We start from the raw sequence: 17,994 nt of genomic DNA on the forward strand, positions 1-17,994 counted from the left end.
AGCTTCTATGCGGAATCTGCAGTGTGTCTGGGAATCTGCAGTGTGTCTGTACATACCACCTCGAGCTAACCATTCTACACATGACCAACAATCGATGAGACGTTATCCCCTATCGTGGCTAGTACACAGTTTTACCACAGGCAGGCTTCCCACTAGTGTCTTGTCTTGCCTTTCACGTTGTGCCAGCGTGCTACAACTTGTATTTAATAACAGACGTAACTTGTTTTACTGAAGAAAACGCGAAAATCGACCGTCAAAATTTAATTTTCTGACTTGATGTATTTGACCTGATAGCGGCCTTGATTTTCGTACACAATAATATCTCTTCAATTAATATGAAACGCTAATTCACAAATCCTACATCTAATGATATTTTGAAGTGATTCCTCCAAACCATTCAAAGATAGTCGAACCATCATTGCAAAAATCTCGGAAACAAGGCATTACGTACAATTCAGACGGCATGTTCAGTGAAATAAGATACCTGGTACTGAAGAACATTTTTACCACTTCACAGTTCAATTAGCATTGAGATACGAAAATAAAAGGTTTTAAGGTAATATAAGTATGGCGACGCAAAGTTTGCACTGTCAGTGTTTCTTGTTGTCCTATGACGTCAGTGCTGACTAAACATTAGTGACAGAAACCACAGCTACGTAACGTTTCCCTTCTCCGTGCATCGTCTAAAACTTCAAGCATTCGCTTACTTAATAACTCTCTCTCTCTCTCTCTCTCTCTCTCTCTCTCTCTCTCTCTCTCTCTCTCTCTCTCTCTCTGTACCTCCCCTCCTCCCTCCCCCCGTCTCATTCTCTCTCTCTACCTGTTTTTTTTTTTTTTTTATGGTGGAGAGATAGAGAATGAAACCAAAACTGCTTTATACTGTTGAAGTACACTGTCAGTAACATGGTGTCTACTTGGGATCAGATTTGAGTTTCACCGAATGCTGCGTAACTGTACTACTCGTAGCAGACGTAAGTTATCGGTGTATACCATACAGCGACGAGATGTACTGTGACTATCGTTGATAAGACATCTCTTTCTTGTTCCAGACACATTAAAAGGCAGGACGATTGTGTATTCTGGTTTTTATCGTCTCGCTGAAAACGATAGCTGCAGATGGCATTAATAGAGGAAAGAGGTGGGGGAAGGAGAGAGCAGGGGAGAGAATGTAAAGGCATAGCATCAGCTGCGTGAATAGACTAGTAAACTGGTTGACACACGTACACAATAAGAAGGTACCGAAAGCGAAGATAACGTCGGGATTTCGCACTGTAGCGTGCCGGCAGTATTACTTTTGGCCGTCCGATTTACTGATACTAGGCGTAACATGAGGCGCCACCACAGTCTCCATCTCACGTTATGGGAACGCAAGGAGGACATATAGCTGTGAATTTAATCGCAGATGACATAGCTCAGACGCGGAAAATGCTACTAAATTTCAGTGCGACTTCAATACATATATTACTGAACTTGTCAAATGCTGTACTGTCTTTACGAAGACGAAAACCACAATTTATTTGAGCAGTTCATTGACAAACGAAAACTCGTAGTAAACGGAGTTATTAAACTGACATTGTAGGATTTAAAGCTAATTAGAGAAAAAGATTGCTTCCAAAATACTCTGCTGAACTACGCTAAATACTGCTCAGGGCAGATTGACGTTGCAGATCATCACAACATAGTGATGAGTTTTTCACTGTAAAAGAGTACAAGGACAGTGTTTCAAAAGGAAGCCGTCTCGTTTGCTAAAAATCCAACTCGGCTGTATTCAGAAAAAATTGGAAACTAAATGAAACGTTTGTTAATTTTTTACGATTTTGTTGTATCGTGTTAATATTACACAAGACTTTCACACCCAGTTGTTCAATTAATTATTACGCAGGCACCGTGTCGCCATTTATAACCAACATTTGAGCCACACCTCGTCGGTTGTCCTTTGTTCTCTCATATCAAATCTCAAGAGCCAGATTTCCGAGAAGAAGCAACGGATATCCCTCAAAATCTGCGTATATATCCCACAGATATTTTGCACATACAATTAGACAAATAAAAACTCGCATAGAGACGCACAAACACTGTCAGCCTTCCCACGCTACATTAGAGGATGTAACGGTAAGAAACCTCAATACGTGCTCAAAAAATAGTTTTTTCCGCTGCGCACTTCACTTTGAGTCTCAGCGTATATATGGAGATCATTTAAATGATGCCGGAAGCAGTTTACTGCCAAAAGAAAAGCTGTCAGAGTATGTCTAAATGCGGTGACAAACTTCAAAATATTTCCCTGCGTGGCACGTAACAGCAATGCTAAGATCATAACGACAAGATAAGAAACGTAGGGAAATCACCTTATCTCATTTAATTTGCATGTTCCGTTGGAGTGGAAAACAATCAAGAAGTGTCCTCGACAGCTTCATAGGTTGTCGAACTGGTAAATTATGATGTAGCTTCACTCAATTATTTGATATTGAGTGTACGGACAGTGCAAACGGAAGACAAGTTTTTTCATAAAAACCTAGATGAGGTAGATAACGTGTCAACAGGAATAATTTCCGAATCCCCTCAAGATATCAACACAAGATTTTCGACAAGACACAGTATGGAGGGGGGCGAGTTGTTTTCTGTACCGTAAATGCTTTAACTCCATAAAGTTCTGCGACGCTGCTCGGCCTGTGCTCTTGTTTTTCTTCATTACATTTTTTTACGAATTGCATGCTTTAGAAAAGAGAAGACAAGTGACACTGAATGTATTATAATGCACAACAATATCATACTGCACCACCTGCATATCTGCAAACGCGTTTGAACTTACATTCACGGAGAACAGCGAATGAAAGAAAGAGCTTTATGAGACTAAAACCAGTTACTTTACTCCGAAATAAAAATTAAACGGTGTCTAAAATAGAAGCAGTCTTTTCGGTAGTGTTCATCTGTGAAATAAGTCTACTGCTGGGTAACATTCAGTATCTTGTTTCTTCCTTTGTTATAGGAAAATGTTCAAGATGGGACCGTTATACGCATGAAACACAACCCATCGTCGAAATACGATAATGATTACAGCCGTCCTACATTGTTAGATGGTAACGGCCCAAAATGCAACTCACCTACCTTCCTGTTGAAACCATGGCACTGCACCCCTGAGGGGTGCATTGGTATCTCGCTGCCTAACACTGTTCTTTGATGATAATCAGTTTTAGGAAAATCTTGCACTCGTCGGTGAAGGGAACCCAGCACCTTTTCCTCTGCGTACCACGCTGATGAACGGTTTGCACCGTTGGTCGTAATGGGCGACTAGAGGCCAAATTGATCGTGTCAAGAGGGTTGCGACAGGTCTGCGTCGACACAACTTTCCCAGTTGCCTCCAGAAAGACAGCACACCTTCCGACGCATTCACCTCGGGACAGCTACGAGCTGTGATTTCATTAGCTGTTGTAGCTGACCGCTAATGAGGCGGACAGCTTCTCCCTCTCCTAGCCGTAAAACAGCAATTCGCTCATGGTCTGTGGTTTAAATGACCGTTCGAGGGGTGCTGACAGACTGAACAGTGTATTATGAAATTTCTGCTGTTTCCGCTATGGGGCCTAATGAACGAAATACGAAAGTAAAGACTATCAGACCAGCTGTGTTAGACCATTATAAAATAATAACACGACTGAAGAACGATCACTAGAAGCAGTCACACCTAAAAAAATCTAGGGATATGCGTATGGAGCTGTTTAAAGTGTAACGATCGCATACTAATCTCAGGTAAGGCAGATGCGAGTCAGATTCACTGTAAAAATCCTTCAGGAATTGTAACCCACCGGAAAAGGAGATAGCTTACAAAGCTCTCGTTAGACTAATAGAACAGTGTTGTCACTGTACGAACCATACCAAAAAATAGTTCAAATGGCTCTGAGCACTATAGGACTCAACATCTTAGGTCATAAGTCCCCTAGAACTTAGAACTACTTAAACCTAACTAACTTAAGGACATCACACACACCCATGCCCGAGGCAGGATTCGAACCTGCGACCGTAGCAGCCCTGCGGTTCCGGACTGCAGCGCCAGAACCGCACGGCCACCGTGGCCGGCGAACCATACCAAACAGGATTATTTGAGGAAATGTAGAAGATCCAAAGAAGAGCAGTGAGTTTCGTTTCCGATTCATTTAATAAGCCTGAAAACGTCACGGGGATCTTCAGCCACATCCAGTGGCAGGTGCTGCACGAGACACGTTCTGTGTCATGGTGTGGTTTGGTTTTAGGGGCGTTTCTCCCAGAGGCGATACTATACGCGAAGCGACTCGCGATTGATAACAGAAGCAACCTGCATTGGTGGAGGGATAAGAAACGTAGCTGAAGCGACTTAACTGGTTCACACTGGAACGACAGCGATACAGAACCAATACGATTGTGTCATATCACTAAGTGCTACACAGAGAAATTGAATTTCAAGTATCTGATGTGCCTCAAAAAAACTTTTGTTATGCAACTGAATCAATGCTACGAGTATGTCCATCGCTGTAGTTCTTCAGTAGTTTCTTGTATTAAAAACTAAAAACCACTGTTTCGGGATTCTCGCGTATACTCCATTACGCAATCTTTCTCATTTTATGTAAAGAAACTATTGGATGATTTTTTTCTGCATCTTGTAGTCTATCACCGCTGGTAGTTGATTTTCTGTTCACTATTGCCCATAGTTACTGTCATACTTCGAACTTAAGTAAAACATAGGCATATTTTGAAAATTTTGCAGTAGAAGATGCAATTACTGGCCAGTTTACGAATGGTGCGTTTTACGTATACATTGCTGTGTACTAAATGTAGCTAATATATCGAAATTGTTATTAATACTGGAAGGAGAGCGATACCTCTTTCCAGTCTCAAGTAATTACCTGACACATTTGGAAGTTGTAAAGAGACTGGCAGCGACGTGCCACAGGCGAGGCTATTGCCTCCTGTTGTCTTGTTGCCCATTGCATGGCTCCTGTGGGAACACACGTGTCGCTCTGACAACAATAGTGTTGCGCGACCCTAGCTGGAGCGTGTCGTAAAGCATATTGTATCGCCTCACTGAGAACCGTACCTTGGAGTTCAGACACACGCGTTCTTAGAAGAATCACCAATATATTGCTCCCTCCCCTATACCTTGCGAAAGACGCCCGATGGTAAAATTAGCTTCATGCTGACATGGAGACCTACCATTAATCATTCTTTCCGGGAACCATTCGGACTTGGAACTGGAAATGGGAAAATTGACAGTGGTACACAATGTATCCTCCACAGCAGGCAGCGAGGTGGCTTGCGGAGTGTAGTTGGGAATGCACGCAATCTATAATGGCTCGTACAGTATTAGCGATGCAGCGCAAACTACTAAACTGCATTGGAAATGCAGTTTTACCTTGAACTCCATTACACAGTTGGCTGCGCATAGCGATAAACAAAAGCCAAAGGAATCTTGGAAAAGTGATTCTAGATTTAAAAAAATACAAACTACACTGGTCGTGTGCACGGTGCAAAAGTTTTTCGAGTGATTTGGTTTGCATTCACTTCACGCGTTGAAAGAAACAGGGAACGTACTAGATATCCAGACCATTCCCGCCAGCACAGCGTAGTTTCCCTTATTTTGCAACGAGAAAACAGTTTTCCGGGCGAAACCCGCACAACACCGCAACCGGTAGTTTACACCATATAGCAAGTTTCCATATCTTGTGAAAATTCCTACCGTGTACCATAACAGCCATTCCATCACTTTACTTCTATGAGGCATGAAATGATCGTAAATCCATGCTTATATCATATTTGCTTTATTATCGCAGATCAACAACTTGTACAGGGCAACATTGCTTTAGGCTACTGATTCAAGGATTGTACTCGTGCTCTCCATTCGTTTATGGTGACAGTATGACTATCGTGCATTTGGGAGTAGTGAAGCCACATGAGGTCAAATGAGAAACCGCTAGAGAAAATAAGAACCGAAACAGTCGGAAAACACCGACCTGAAGACACAGCGGAAGTCTTTCAGAAGACCAGAAGCACACAAACATATTTACAGTTTAAAATTTTAGTGATCATCAGGTATTAATTAGATTTTGGCCCTGGCACTATACTTCTTCCCTTCAATGTCGCTCGAATGCAGTTGAGAACTGTACGTAGTTACATAATACCTTCACTTGTCTAAACCTGTATTTCAACGTCAATGAATCTTGATTTTTTTGGTGTTAAATAGCTTATCTTATTCTTAGTGTGCAGAATGTTGCTTTTATAGCGTTCGGTTCGCTAATGAAAAGTATTCACTCAGTGTTGTTGATATTCCACGTATTCTATTTTGTCGTAGTAGACTGTAAAATGTGGTTATAGCAGCGTATTTTTTATATGCCAATTAATCGTCTACAACTTCCTGACCAGTTCGAGGTAAACGAGACAACACGCGATCTAGTGTATAAAAAAATCTTTTATATTTCTGCGGTACCTTGTCTCTCAAAAGAAAGGCATAACAGGAAGCATTCGAATATTTTTTAGTGAATTGGAAAACGAGATCGTTGATTGCATATACATATAGGACCTGGTTGTTGTTGTTAAGAACTGCTTTTTAGGGTCGAGATGCAGTGTTTGAGTCCAGAAGCAATAATGGCTTCGTAAGACCCAGCACGTCGCTTAAAAGGCACACGGCAAAATGTTGGTGACGTCACAAACATGAGGAGGATGTCGTGCTCGTTCTGTCATCGGCATTCCGGGCAGCGATCTTGGGGGCAGTAGGCGATAACCCCGTGGCACATGACGAAACTTACAGCGGCCCCTGGTGCAGCGTGCTGTTGCTGTTCTCTGCGTCTCGTTCCTAGCAGAACTGTCTTAGCCGAGGCATGAATTCAGGATCAAGAGAACAGGATCTGCAGAAACGCAGACAGAATGTTATTCTCTAGAAATAATGTTGTCAGTAATTTCACACTACGTTCGTGTTACGATTTGTTTTTTACTGTCAATAAGGAGGTATTGGATGACAAACAGAAATTAGACTACACTATCAAATTCTAAGAGGCCAAGGAATTTTGATTACAGATATCTCAGTGTAAACACAATTATGTTCTAAAGTTTCACTGCTGGATATGATAAAACAGATTTATGTTTGTGGATATTCTACATTCAAAAATCCACGAACTTTTTTCTTTTTTTTTTCTTTTTCTTTAAGCGCTGTTTCAGTCAGGAAAACGATACCTTGTTGTAGTACTTCGGCTGCTTCAATTGAATTAAAGTAGTATCAGTCACTGTCCGACGTCTCTGTATTTTAATACTTTACTGTGGCAAGACTGCTGTGGACAATGTCTCTGGTATACCATGAACAAATTCACAGAATAATTTTATTTTCGCTTACATAAAATGCTACGTGTTCGTTCGCGTTGCGTATAAGTTTCAAACTTTGTAGGTGCTCTCCACGGAACAGAAGATGCCGGTTTCCGTTTTCTTAAGTGGTCACTGTCCATGAGCAAGGCAGGGTTAACTCCACTAAAAGGTTATGCTCCCTGCAGATCTAAAGCTGGCTGTAAAACCTCTTCGTACCTCCCTCTGAAAAGGTGCTTAATACAGTGCACGAAAGATCTGCAGAGTGTCATTTTTGTATTTGTTTGATTGTGATCTCTTATTTCCTTCAGATGCTTAACTACTGATCATGCAACTCTGTAAGAAAGTACCCTGGATTGACAAGGGAAATTATAGGCAGTAATACTTTAGATAGTGGTGTGAATACTTGAACGTCTCGTTTACTCCATTACAATCAAATACAATAAGGTCTCCCTTCTTTGGCAGCGATTGTTTCATACTGGAGCAACTATGGCGCCTGCTGTGACATAGTCCGTACTGTCGAAAAAATGGGATATTTGCCCACTTTCGAGTGGCCACAAACAATTCACGTGCGAGATAAAATTTACAAGAGGTCGTTACAGCATTTCGCTGCCAATCCCTTGCAATGTACAGAGGATTCTTCGGGAATCTTGAGGAGGAACGGCTATTCAGTACCACCTCGAAAGGTAAACACAGGTATCTGCGTCACGAGTTACCGAAATAGCGAGAATAGGACGCCAGTTCACCACTACAAGAATCGAATTATATTACTGATACGAAGAAGTAATCTTCGTTAAAAAGTCTAACTTATGATGGTTATCTAAATCGCATAAATAGATTTGAAAAAGTGTGAACGCATGACATCTAATTATAAATAATAATTGTCACACTTGCAGTAATCAAGTGCATTGTCGGCAGAAGTCTGTTGCCAGGATAGTAGGCATTAAGATGCTGTTTCACCCTTGCTGATTTTGACACAATGAATGGCGCACGTCAAAGAGCATAACTCCCCTTCTTATTGGGAATACCTTGCGCTGTTTGACAACAGCTAAGCGTGATCATCCTGCTTATGAAGTGAACGTGCATTTAGAAGAATGTTGTTGAGCGTTTCGCACCGTGATTTCTAACGAAAAGAAGTTCATAGAGACTAGACGCTTATTCTGGAAGCCAGACTGAAAAATATCGTAAAAATAAAAGTTTATTAGATCTAACAGCCCTCTGCCTAAATGATTTGCAATCTAATAAATGGAAAAGCTTGAAATAATCATCTTAGAAACTCTTATTTCATTTTCCTGTGTTGAAAAATTGTGAAGAGCAGTGTGAATTATTATTCGGTGGACATATAAGGGACATTAAAGTTTTGCGTTTGAAGAGAGCGCAGTTGAGAATCGGTATGAGAATCAAGCGAAATCGCCGTGAGCAGTGAGGTAATCCTACCGACGCACTACACTGATGATACCAGTTTGATAAAACTCCGTATCCAGCTGTGTTACGAAGTCTAGAACGCCTACTGCACATCCTCGTCCGATAGGAATCGTCGACCTTTCAAGGCCTTTAATGGGTCGAAGGCGTGGTAATCGCATTGATACCGTTCCCCAGTAACAGAGGCATCAGGTAACTTGAAATCAATAAGCAATGACATCCGGTAATTAAAGCGCATGGTCACAATCTCCTTTCTAGCTGGCTCTTGAACTTCTTGGGACGAGGAGACGTTGGATAACACCGCTGTTTCATACGTTCTTCATACTCCGACGGATGTCTACCAGTCTTTATCCTTCGGCATCCAAGGAAAGAACAATAGCACATTTGGTCCTGTTTGGACGCTTTTGGTAATAATGACGCCGTAGTTTACGCTTCCACATTTACCGCACGCACGTCGGAAATACTCGAATGAAAAACTAATGCTTTGCCTACACGTTAGTGCTTGTGCACCCGCCTCGGAGTCGCGCTACGTTGCGTATACCCTGCAGTACCGACCTCGAACTTAAACTTTTTGATCGCCCCTTATGATAAAACTGACGTGAAAAAAAAGTATTTAGTGCACCATAAGATGGACAAGCCAGCTTACATCATCAACCCCAGGTGCGTACGATGTAAGTTGGGTTGTCCATCTTACGGTGCACCAAATTTTTTTCCACGTCAGTTTTATTTTACCTACCTGTACAACCACAACATAGCAAAAACGGTACTGTTGCTCTCGGGATAAGTGTAAAAGACAGTTACTTTTCGAGCAAAGAAACATAATACCACCTACTTTGCAGATGGGACATTCTAGTGCCATAAAATGCATAAAAGCAAGACTGCTCAAATAATTTAGTGTTTAAAATCGATGCAGTTTCAGGCAACAAAGTAGAATTCACAGATTTTTGTTTTTACGTCTAAAATAAAGAACCGACCAAAAGTTTGTGTAATGTTTCACAGAGGTAAGACGAGAGCCACCGAAGATATCCTTTATGCGTCGATACATGTCAGGGAAAAGAAAAAAGCACTGTGTTTTGCGAAAGTCGGAGTTTTTAAAACCAGTTAAAACCAATAGTGCCAATGAATTTAGTGGTTTGATTCTGATTAGCGTGTTGTCCACAATGTATCAAGATGTTTACAATACAAAAATAACGTGAGAAGCATATGCGCTACTACTGACAATATCATTTTAGTTGTAAATCTGAAAACAATGCCGTGAAACAATTTTATTTCCCAAGAAATGTAATTTTGTAATCATTGTTAGTACCTCAAGTTTGGATTTGAATAATCGGTTTTAAGATGAAGAAGCATTGTTGCCGTCCTTTTTAGCTCTGCAGAAAATGCATTATAGCTAACAAATGTTGTCTAGATATTCCAAGAACAAAACTATACTTTCGCAGTAGTATTGGATTGTATAGATATCCACTCAGCGGATACTACAGTGAACTTGGATTCATTGTACACTTTCAGGCAGTTCTGACGCGTGCATCTTCGTTTTCGAGCGTCTGCACTAACGCACGGGGAATGAGGCATCGCGTGGTCGCACCTACAATATGTGGAGCTGTGGCGTCGGTTGGCTTCCCAGCCCAGCGCTACGTAGACAATTCCCTGCCAGCTGCCGCGCTCCTAGCAACGGTTCTCCAAATACTAGCCTTATCTGCTGCGTTGCCGCTCCTACCGTCCGACTTCCCTCCAGACAAAAGAGGAAAACTAGCTACACGACGAAAGCAATATTTAATTTCCTTTAGTTAAGATAAGAAAATTATTCTTATTGTGACCAGCGCAGATGCGATATGTCGCTAATCGGCTGCATGTCGAAGGCGATTTCGTTCGGACATTATTAGAACAACTATCAGAGCCGCAGATAAGATTTATAAACAAATATTGACTGCTGTCTGAATTGGGAAACCACCCGGAAGTTAGCGCGTTTTCGGTGCAAGTACACCGTGTTGTTGCTGTTCTGATTTGATGCCACTACCCATATTACTCTATCCTGTGCAACCCTCTTCGTCCACGAATAACTACTGCAACCTACATCCTTCTGAATGCATTTACTGTATTGAGCTCTGGGTCTCCCTCTGCGATTTTCACCCTCACACTTCCCTCCAGTGCTAAACTGGTGATCCCTTTATAACTCAGGGTATGTCCTGTCAACTCAGTCTCCCCAGTTCTATTCAGTATCTCCTCATTAGTTACCGAATCTACCCATCTAATCTTCAGTATTCATCTGTAGCATCACATTTCCGGAGCTTCTACACTCTTCCTGTCGAAACTCATTATAGTCCACGATTTACTTCCGCACATTCCTACACCCTAGGCAAATGCCTTCAGGAAAGGCTTCCTAACACGTAAATCTATATTCAATGTTGACAAATTTCTTTTTGAGAAACGCGTTTCTTGTCTTTGTGTCTACATTTTATATTCCCTCTACTTCAGCTGTCAGCTATTTTACTGCCCAAATAAGAAGACGCATCTAATACTTATTGTGTCTCACTTCGTAATCTCACTCCCCAGTCCGCCCCCGGTAGATGAGTGCTCAGCGCGACAGAATGTCAATCCCAAGGCCCCGGGTTCGATTCCCGGCTGGGTCGGAGATTGTCTCCGCTCAGGGACTGGGCGTTGTCTTATCATCTCATTCCCATCGACGCGCAAATCACCGAAGTGGCGTCAAATCGAAAGACTTGCACCCGGCGAACCGTCTACCCGACGGGAGGCCCTAGCCACAAGACATTATCATCGTCTAACTCTCTCAGTATCTCCTCATTTAATTCCGCTACATTTACTCATGTTCTGATTTCGTTGATGTACATCTTACACTTACTTTTTAACACACTGTCAGTTCCTTTCAGCTGCACTTCAAAGACCTCTACTATCTCTGACAGGATTACAATGTCGTAGGTAAATCTCTAAGTTTTTATTTCCTCTCCCTGAATTTTAATTCCTTCTCCAAATGTTTCATTGGTTTTCGTTACTACTTACTCAGTCCACAGACTGAACAACATCAGGGTACGCAACAACCCTTTCTCACTCCATTCTCAACCAGTGCTTTCATTTCATATCCCTAATCTTTTTTAACTGTCGTCTGCTTCCTGTACACTTTGTAAATAAATTTTCGCCTCCTGTAATTTACCCCTGCTACCTTCAGAACTTCGAAGTGTGTATTCCAGTCACATAGTCAAAAAAAATTTCCATATCTGCAACAACCGTAGGTTTGTTTCTCCTTATTTTCTAAGAGAAGTTGTTAGGCTAGTATCGACTGGCGTGTTCCTGTACTTCTTCCCAATCCAAACTGAACTTCCCCGTGTTGGCTTCTACCATTCTTTCGTAAATTATTAGAGTTAATATTTTGCAGCTATGACTTACTAAACTTGCAGTGCAGTAATACTCACAGATGTCAGCACCTGCTTTCTTTGGAACTGGGCTTACTGCATTCTTCTTAATGTCTGGAGGTATTTGGCCTAACTCATCTTACATTCCAACTGGAGTAGCTGCATCATATCTGGCTCTCCCAAAGATATGTTCTTCTGACGGAATGTCGTTTATTCCATGGCCCTTGTTTCGACTCAAATCTTTCAGTGCTCTGTCAAATGCTTCTCACAGTATCATAACTCCCATCTCATGTTCACCTACACTGCGCAATAGTAGTAAAGGATTATTATTTCGAAATTATTGATATCAAAGCAGATGTGGTGTGAGAGAATGCGTATGAGCCTTTACTACAGATAGGAAGCAGACATCAGCAGTGACAGTCCGTGGTGTGTACATAAATCACGATTGTAACATTGCCACGCTGAAAAGCTAGTAAGTAATGAAAAAGCAAAAATCGGTTCATACAAGGAAATGAAACTCTACTCGTCAAATCTAGAAGAAGTAGAACCGTACAGTGACTGAAAATTTCTTATGACTGGGTGCACGATATGGACAGAACAGAAAAGATGAGCAGAGTAGAAAATTATGAGGCGTCGAAATGGTAACCAAGGGCGACAAACCGTTATTCTTCTCAGGTTATTACTGATTCTCAGTTGCCAGTAACTGCCAGACGTATGAGACAAATTTTATCAAATGACAAACATTCTGCATTTAAGAAACACCTGCAGATCCCTGCTGTCACATCCAAACAGACTACAGTGTTCTCAGAAAAACATGCACCGTGAAGTTCAGAGCGGGATAAAGTGATATACAGTGATAAGTAATCTAATTTAGATTGGCCGTATTAATTTCAATATTATTGGCGTGATTTGAGAACAGGGAAGCCGTTTAGAATGAGCAGAAATTCTGGTGTTGGAAGTCTCCTGCACTAAAGGTAAATCACGTGTTGCTTGGATGAACACAAGAACGAACTCTATTACGTACACTGAGATGCTAGAAACATAATTGGTCTGAATGTATGAGGTCTTAGGGGACGAAAGTCTGTTTATTAAGATACTGCATCTGTGCAGGGTTCTGCACAACAAAAAGTAATTTGAAGATAAAGATATCGATGTTTTGCCTGGCCTGAGCGTAGCCTGGGTTTGACCCCATGGAAAATATTTATAAGGTGTGTGTATCGCAACGGTAAGCAATTTGAGCCGCATGTGAGCTAAAAGAGCAAGACGAGAAGAGTGGGCGACAACTTCACTACAAGACCTACAAATCATAACAAAATCAATGCCGAAAAGAATTTTGAGGTAATTAGGAAGACGAGTGGTTGGCACGGTACTAACAGTGTAATAATACAACAGGACAGTAAGTGCCTTTACACTAATTTCTACCCAAGAAATGCAAACGCAATAGTTTGTTAGTGATATTATGGAAGAAATTATGTAATTCAGTGATGATTTTCTGTCCCTTATCTATCTACTACTTCCAAAGAAATTCGATGTATGTGTGCTTCATATGTACAATTACTTTTGCAAGCACCCTGCCCTTATACTGAGTTCCACTAGTGCATTAAGAGCCCACTGTATGACGGTCAAAGTAACAGCAGTGTAATTTTTTAAGCGACTAGTACCGATGTCAAACTTCACCGCGCTACTGTTTGTCGACTTCGACCGTGGAGGCGTGGATGTAGCGGCCAAACTTCGACTTGTGCTCTACGGGAGTCGAAGTTTCAGAGCGAATCTGTGAAACACTGTCTGGAGCAGTCGATCTTTCGAGGGCGGTGGTCGACAGCAGTCGAAACGAGTGCGGCCTGCAGTAGCTGCCATCTGGTGCTGGGCGCGGGAAGCGCGTGGTGGCGTGGCGCCGCCCACCGCGCCGCGATGCGTCAGTTGTCCGGTCGGCGGACGCCTTGGCCCGCCCGCGTGACGCGTCTCCGTAGCGCGGATGCAAGGCGAGCCGCGACGCAGCCAGCACGCGCTCGTCTTGATCGAGATGGTCACCGTGGGCATTCGCGGCTTCACCACGTCCCTGCTGGCCGACCGCGCCAGGAGACGGCGCTCTCTCAGTAAGTGACCCCGCCTCTGGCGATTACTGGCCTGTCCGGCGCATGGGGATAATTGCCGCTGACGTCTCAGGCCACGCAGCACCGCCAGTGCAGTCTGCTGCCCGGTTGCTCCCGTAGTACACCATACATCAGGTTTAAATTCGATTCTCTAGTTCAGAACAGAAAACAATCGTCCTCTTCTGCAGTGTGAGACATTAGACACGAAATTACGTCAATCCCACACAGAAACTGCATCGATATATCTTCTCCGAAATCCACAAGGATGGGGAGTTAAACAGGGTGAATACGATGCGTTACAAACTTTCAGGGATGATGGAGATCGGTAAACGTATCAAATTGAGGTAAGGGACCGTGGTCCGGAAACGACAGAGTCAAAAGTTATAAACAAAAATAGGTCTGATACCATTCACAGTGGAAAAAATATGTACAGGTATTGTTGCTAAGATGGTAGGGTAGGCACCTTTCAGAGGTGGTACTATGGACCAAAACAAGAAAATAATTTAGTGGTAGACCTGGACTCTAAAATACACATCTTAAGAGCTAAGAGGACTTATTGCGCAGAAGAGGTGTATCACGGTACATATGCTCGTAGCTCTTAAGGCACGCATTTTAGATCCCATACTTATTGAACTTTTTTTTACTGTTGACCATACTATCACCTCTGAAAGTTTCCAACCGTAAAATCTTAGCAACGGTAGTACCGGCACATGTATTTCCCTGTCAGAGGGTCAGAACCTATAACTTTCGACTCGGTTGTTTCCGGGCAAGAGTTCTCTACCCCAAGTTATACACTTACTCATTTCCATCATCCCTGAAAGCTTGTAACATCGCGCCGTGGAGTAAAGTCACATTGGTGTCGGGGTCACTAGAGGCGGAAATGGTGCTCGGATTCGACATAATTGAGGGAAGAAATTGGTTTTGGCCCTTATTGAAGGAACCATTCCAGCACTGAACTAGACTGATGTCGAAAAATAAGGAAAACGCATGTCTGAATGTAGGGTGAGGAATTTGTTCCTCGTTCTCCGCGCTCGAATGCAACTCCATAATAACCTCTGCATAACTGGTGTCCTGAGATCATACTACAGCATCAGAATCTTTTATTTTTATTTTTAACAGTTAATTTCTGTAGATCTCTCTTGACTCCACGAGCCACCAAAGAATGATACGGCTAATTTCTAAAGGCGTAAAAAGTGGTTCCGGGAGACAGAATTACAGGAACATCTGACGGCGTTGTGTAACAGTATGTGCAGGGGGCCTGTGAGAAATTACATTTCGAGTGCTTCGTACGATCCATAAGGAATGACTCGCTTCAAAGAAATATGCGTATTTCTACCGCAGATAGACGACATCGCTTCTGATTTGTTTACGTGAGACAAGAACGTTTGTCACCATGTTTGAACGATGAATCCTAACTTGCGTATGGTATGCCGTGTGGGCATGAATGCGACTGAGTGCGGGTGACTTGACGGAGATTTACGTGTGGCTCTTGCGGCTTTAGTTTTTGTAGTTGACAGCGACCGGTGTAATGTTTGTCAGTAAAACGTTTCGCAGATAGTAAGCAAGGAAAGAGAAAATATTGCTTTAGCGAAGTGTCAAACGATGCGGCCTTGGCAGACAATATAAACGCGTCAGACGAGAGTCCAGGCGCGCAAGCTGCTGCGTCATCGCGTGCTCACAGGGAAGATTCCGTGCAGCCTGTCTGCTTCTGAGTCTTGCGGTTGTTGCGCATGTTCGCGATTGCGTAAACCGTCACTGAGACGAAGAGTACCTAGCGAGTGGTGAACATTTAAACGGTAATTAGTTCGAAAAACCGGCACGATACTAGATACTGCAGTTGTCGAACAGAGCCGCACCGAAGGGTTGGCAGGATAGACAACCGCCAACGGCATGGGCACGGAGTGGGCGCAAAAACAAAAACGAGAAAGATAGACGGTTACGTCAGTTCTCCTAGCCAACATGTTTCTATCTTCTGCCTACGAGAAGTAGCCTTTCCCTCTGTCCGCGGCTGTATACGCGCGCTGTTCTCACAATGTCGTTTCGTCCTAATAGCATCAGAAAGAAACCACTACCACCGAACAAACTTCTATCGCTTACATGGTTTATGTGCCAACAGTGCGCATGTTTTACACAGCTGCCAACTAGACAACTGGCTCACGTTCAGTTATGGAGTTCTTGTCGCTACTCCGCTACGATATTATAGGATCTCAAAGGTCGGCAAGCACGTGATGAAGGAAATATGCTTCTAATTTTTCCGGTTTTCTGGCGGCTGAAGACTAAGGAGTCGGTACTGGAGAAAGAAAGCAAGAAATAGGGGGTGGGGGTGTCGGTTATGTAATTTACTTTCCCGTGCATATAGTACTGTTGGCACGATGTGACTAGTACACAAAAAGGAATTCAAGAATAAGCCTTCCGTTTTTAGTCGTTGAGCCTATAAATAGCTATATTCTGTGGCTCTGAGGTGAACGCTCCTGTAAACAAATGTACGCACTATCATTGGTAATAAGATGCATTGCTCAGATATTAGGTTACTGGATTTAGGTCCTACTTATGTGGGGTGTAACAACTATAAATGTAGATATTTCTATATTAATATGTACAAAAATCAGCATGTTGAATATTTACCATCTGGTGCTGCCAGCACGGTCGTACTGCACCACAAAGTAGACTGGTAGACTACGCCACTCAGTATAGACTGAGCGTTTTGCGTCCACACTTTAACTCACGACCTGCTGCCCAGAGGAAAATACGCATTATTGGCTTACTCTTGCCACACATACTTGAAGTTACTAACCAATCTAAAAACAAATGGCTTGTAATGGCAAATGACGTAAATACTTATGTAATGTTGTTCAGTACACCGTCCTCAGTCACCAATAGAAATATCTGCACTTACACCCTGTATGTTTTGATTTTGTTGTCACTGTAAAGCTAACATTCTATATATTATTTTGAAAAATATGCAGCTCATTTCAAATAGAGCAGAGATACAGAAACAGTGGACTTAGTTACGAAATAGATTCTTTAAAGTTGCAGGCAGAAGAGCTGATGAAGAGGATAGATACGGCTTCCAATTTGAATATTTTGAAGTGTTTTTCAAAGATTAGGTTAAGAGATGCTTATCCAAACATCGAAATGTTTGACAACGCCAGTTGCTGCAGGGTCTTGCCAAAGCAGTTACAACGAACTGAAGATCGCAAAGAAGGATGGAAAGTCAAAGGTTCAAACCAAACAAGTCCTAGAACTTAGAACTACTTAAACCTAATTAACCTAAGGACATCACACACGTCCATGCCCGAGGCAGGATTCGAACCTGCGACCGTAGAGGTCGCGCGGTTCCAGACTGTAGCGCCTAGAACCACTCGGCGACCCTGGTCGGCTCTGTCAGTCCGTGACACACAAAACACAGGGGTGAAATCGATTTCACAGTTATGCGGACGTACAACGTAAATCATTTTATTAAAGACTTATATTTGTAATGGACTCGTTAATTTCCGACTATGTAGTTGTAATCAGGGTAGTTGGTTTTTGCAAACCAGTTATCTAGACTGTTTATCACAGTTTGTCTGAAGCAGTTTGTCTTGGAGAATCCTGGATTTTATAAATCTTGTAATTACAGCAGAACTTTCCCATTACAAACTGCCCACTCTCCCGTGATGTTTCCGTGCCAGTGCACTGTATATGCTCGTATAGATAATGTTCAAAGAGTGGAGTGTATCACCATGGTTTCCTTACACACACGATTTTACACGGACGTGTCATAAGAAATAACATATATTTATAGGAATTTGTAA

General features: G+C 42.4%; 1 protein-coding gene across 35 annotated transcripts in view; it reads left to right on the forward strand.

The window, feature by feature from the left end:
* Nucleotides 1–17,994, forward strand: part of LOC126272746 (transcription factor HNF-4 homolog) — a 594,004-nt gene that overhangs the window by 396,165 nt on the left and 179,845 nt on the right. For 3 of the 35 annotated variants that reach the window (XM_049975833.1, XM_049975834.1, XM_049975836.1), the window contains exon 1: nt 14,019–14,203. The exons of 26 other annotated variants lie outside the window; for them this stretch is intronic. In XM_049975833.1, coding sequence (XP_049831790.1) covers nt 14,083–14,203 — 121 coding nt within the window. In that variant the 5' untranslated portion in view covers nt 14,019–14,082. Of the gene's footprint in view, nt 1–13,952; nt 14,204–17,994 lie in introns of those variants that run through there. 6 more of the 35 variants (XM_049975805.1, XM_049975806.1, XM_049975816.1 and 3 more) reach the window with 5 other exon arrangements.

The sequence above is a fragment of the Schistocerca gregaria genome, chromosome 5 (assembly GCF_023897955.1).
Source record: "Schistocerca gregaria isolate iqSchGreg1 chromosome 5, iqSchGreg1.2, whole genome shotgun sequence".
Taxonomy (NCBI): domain Eukaryota; kingdom Metazoa; phylum Arthropoda; class Insecta; order Orthoptera; family Acrididae; genus Schistocerca; species Schistocerca gregaria.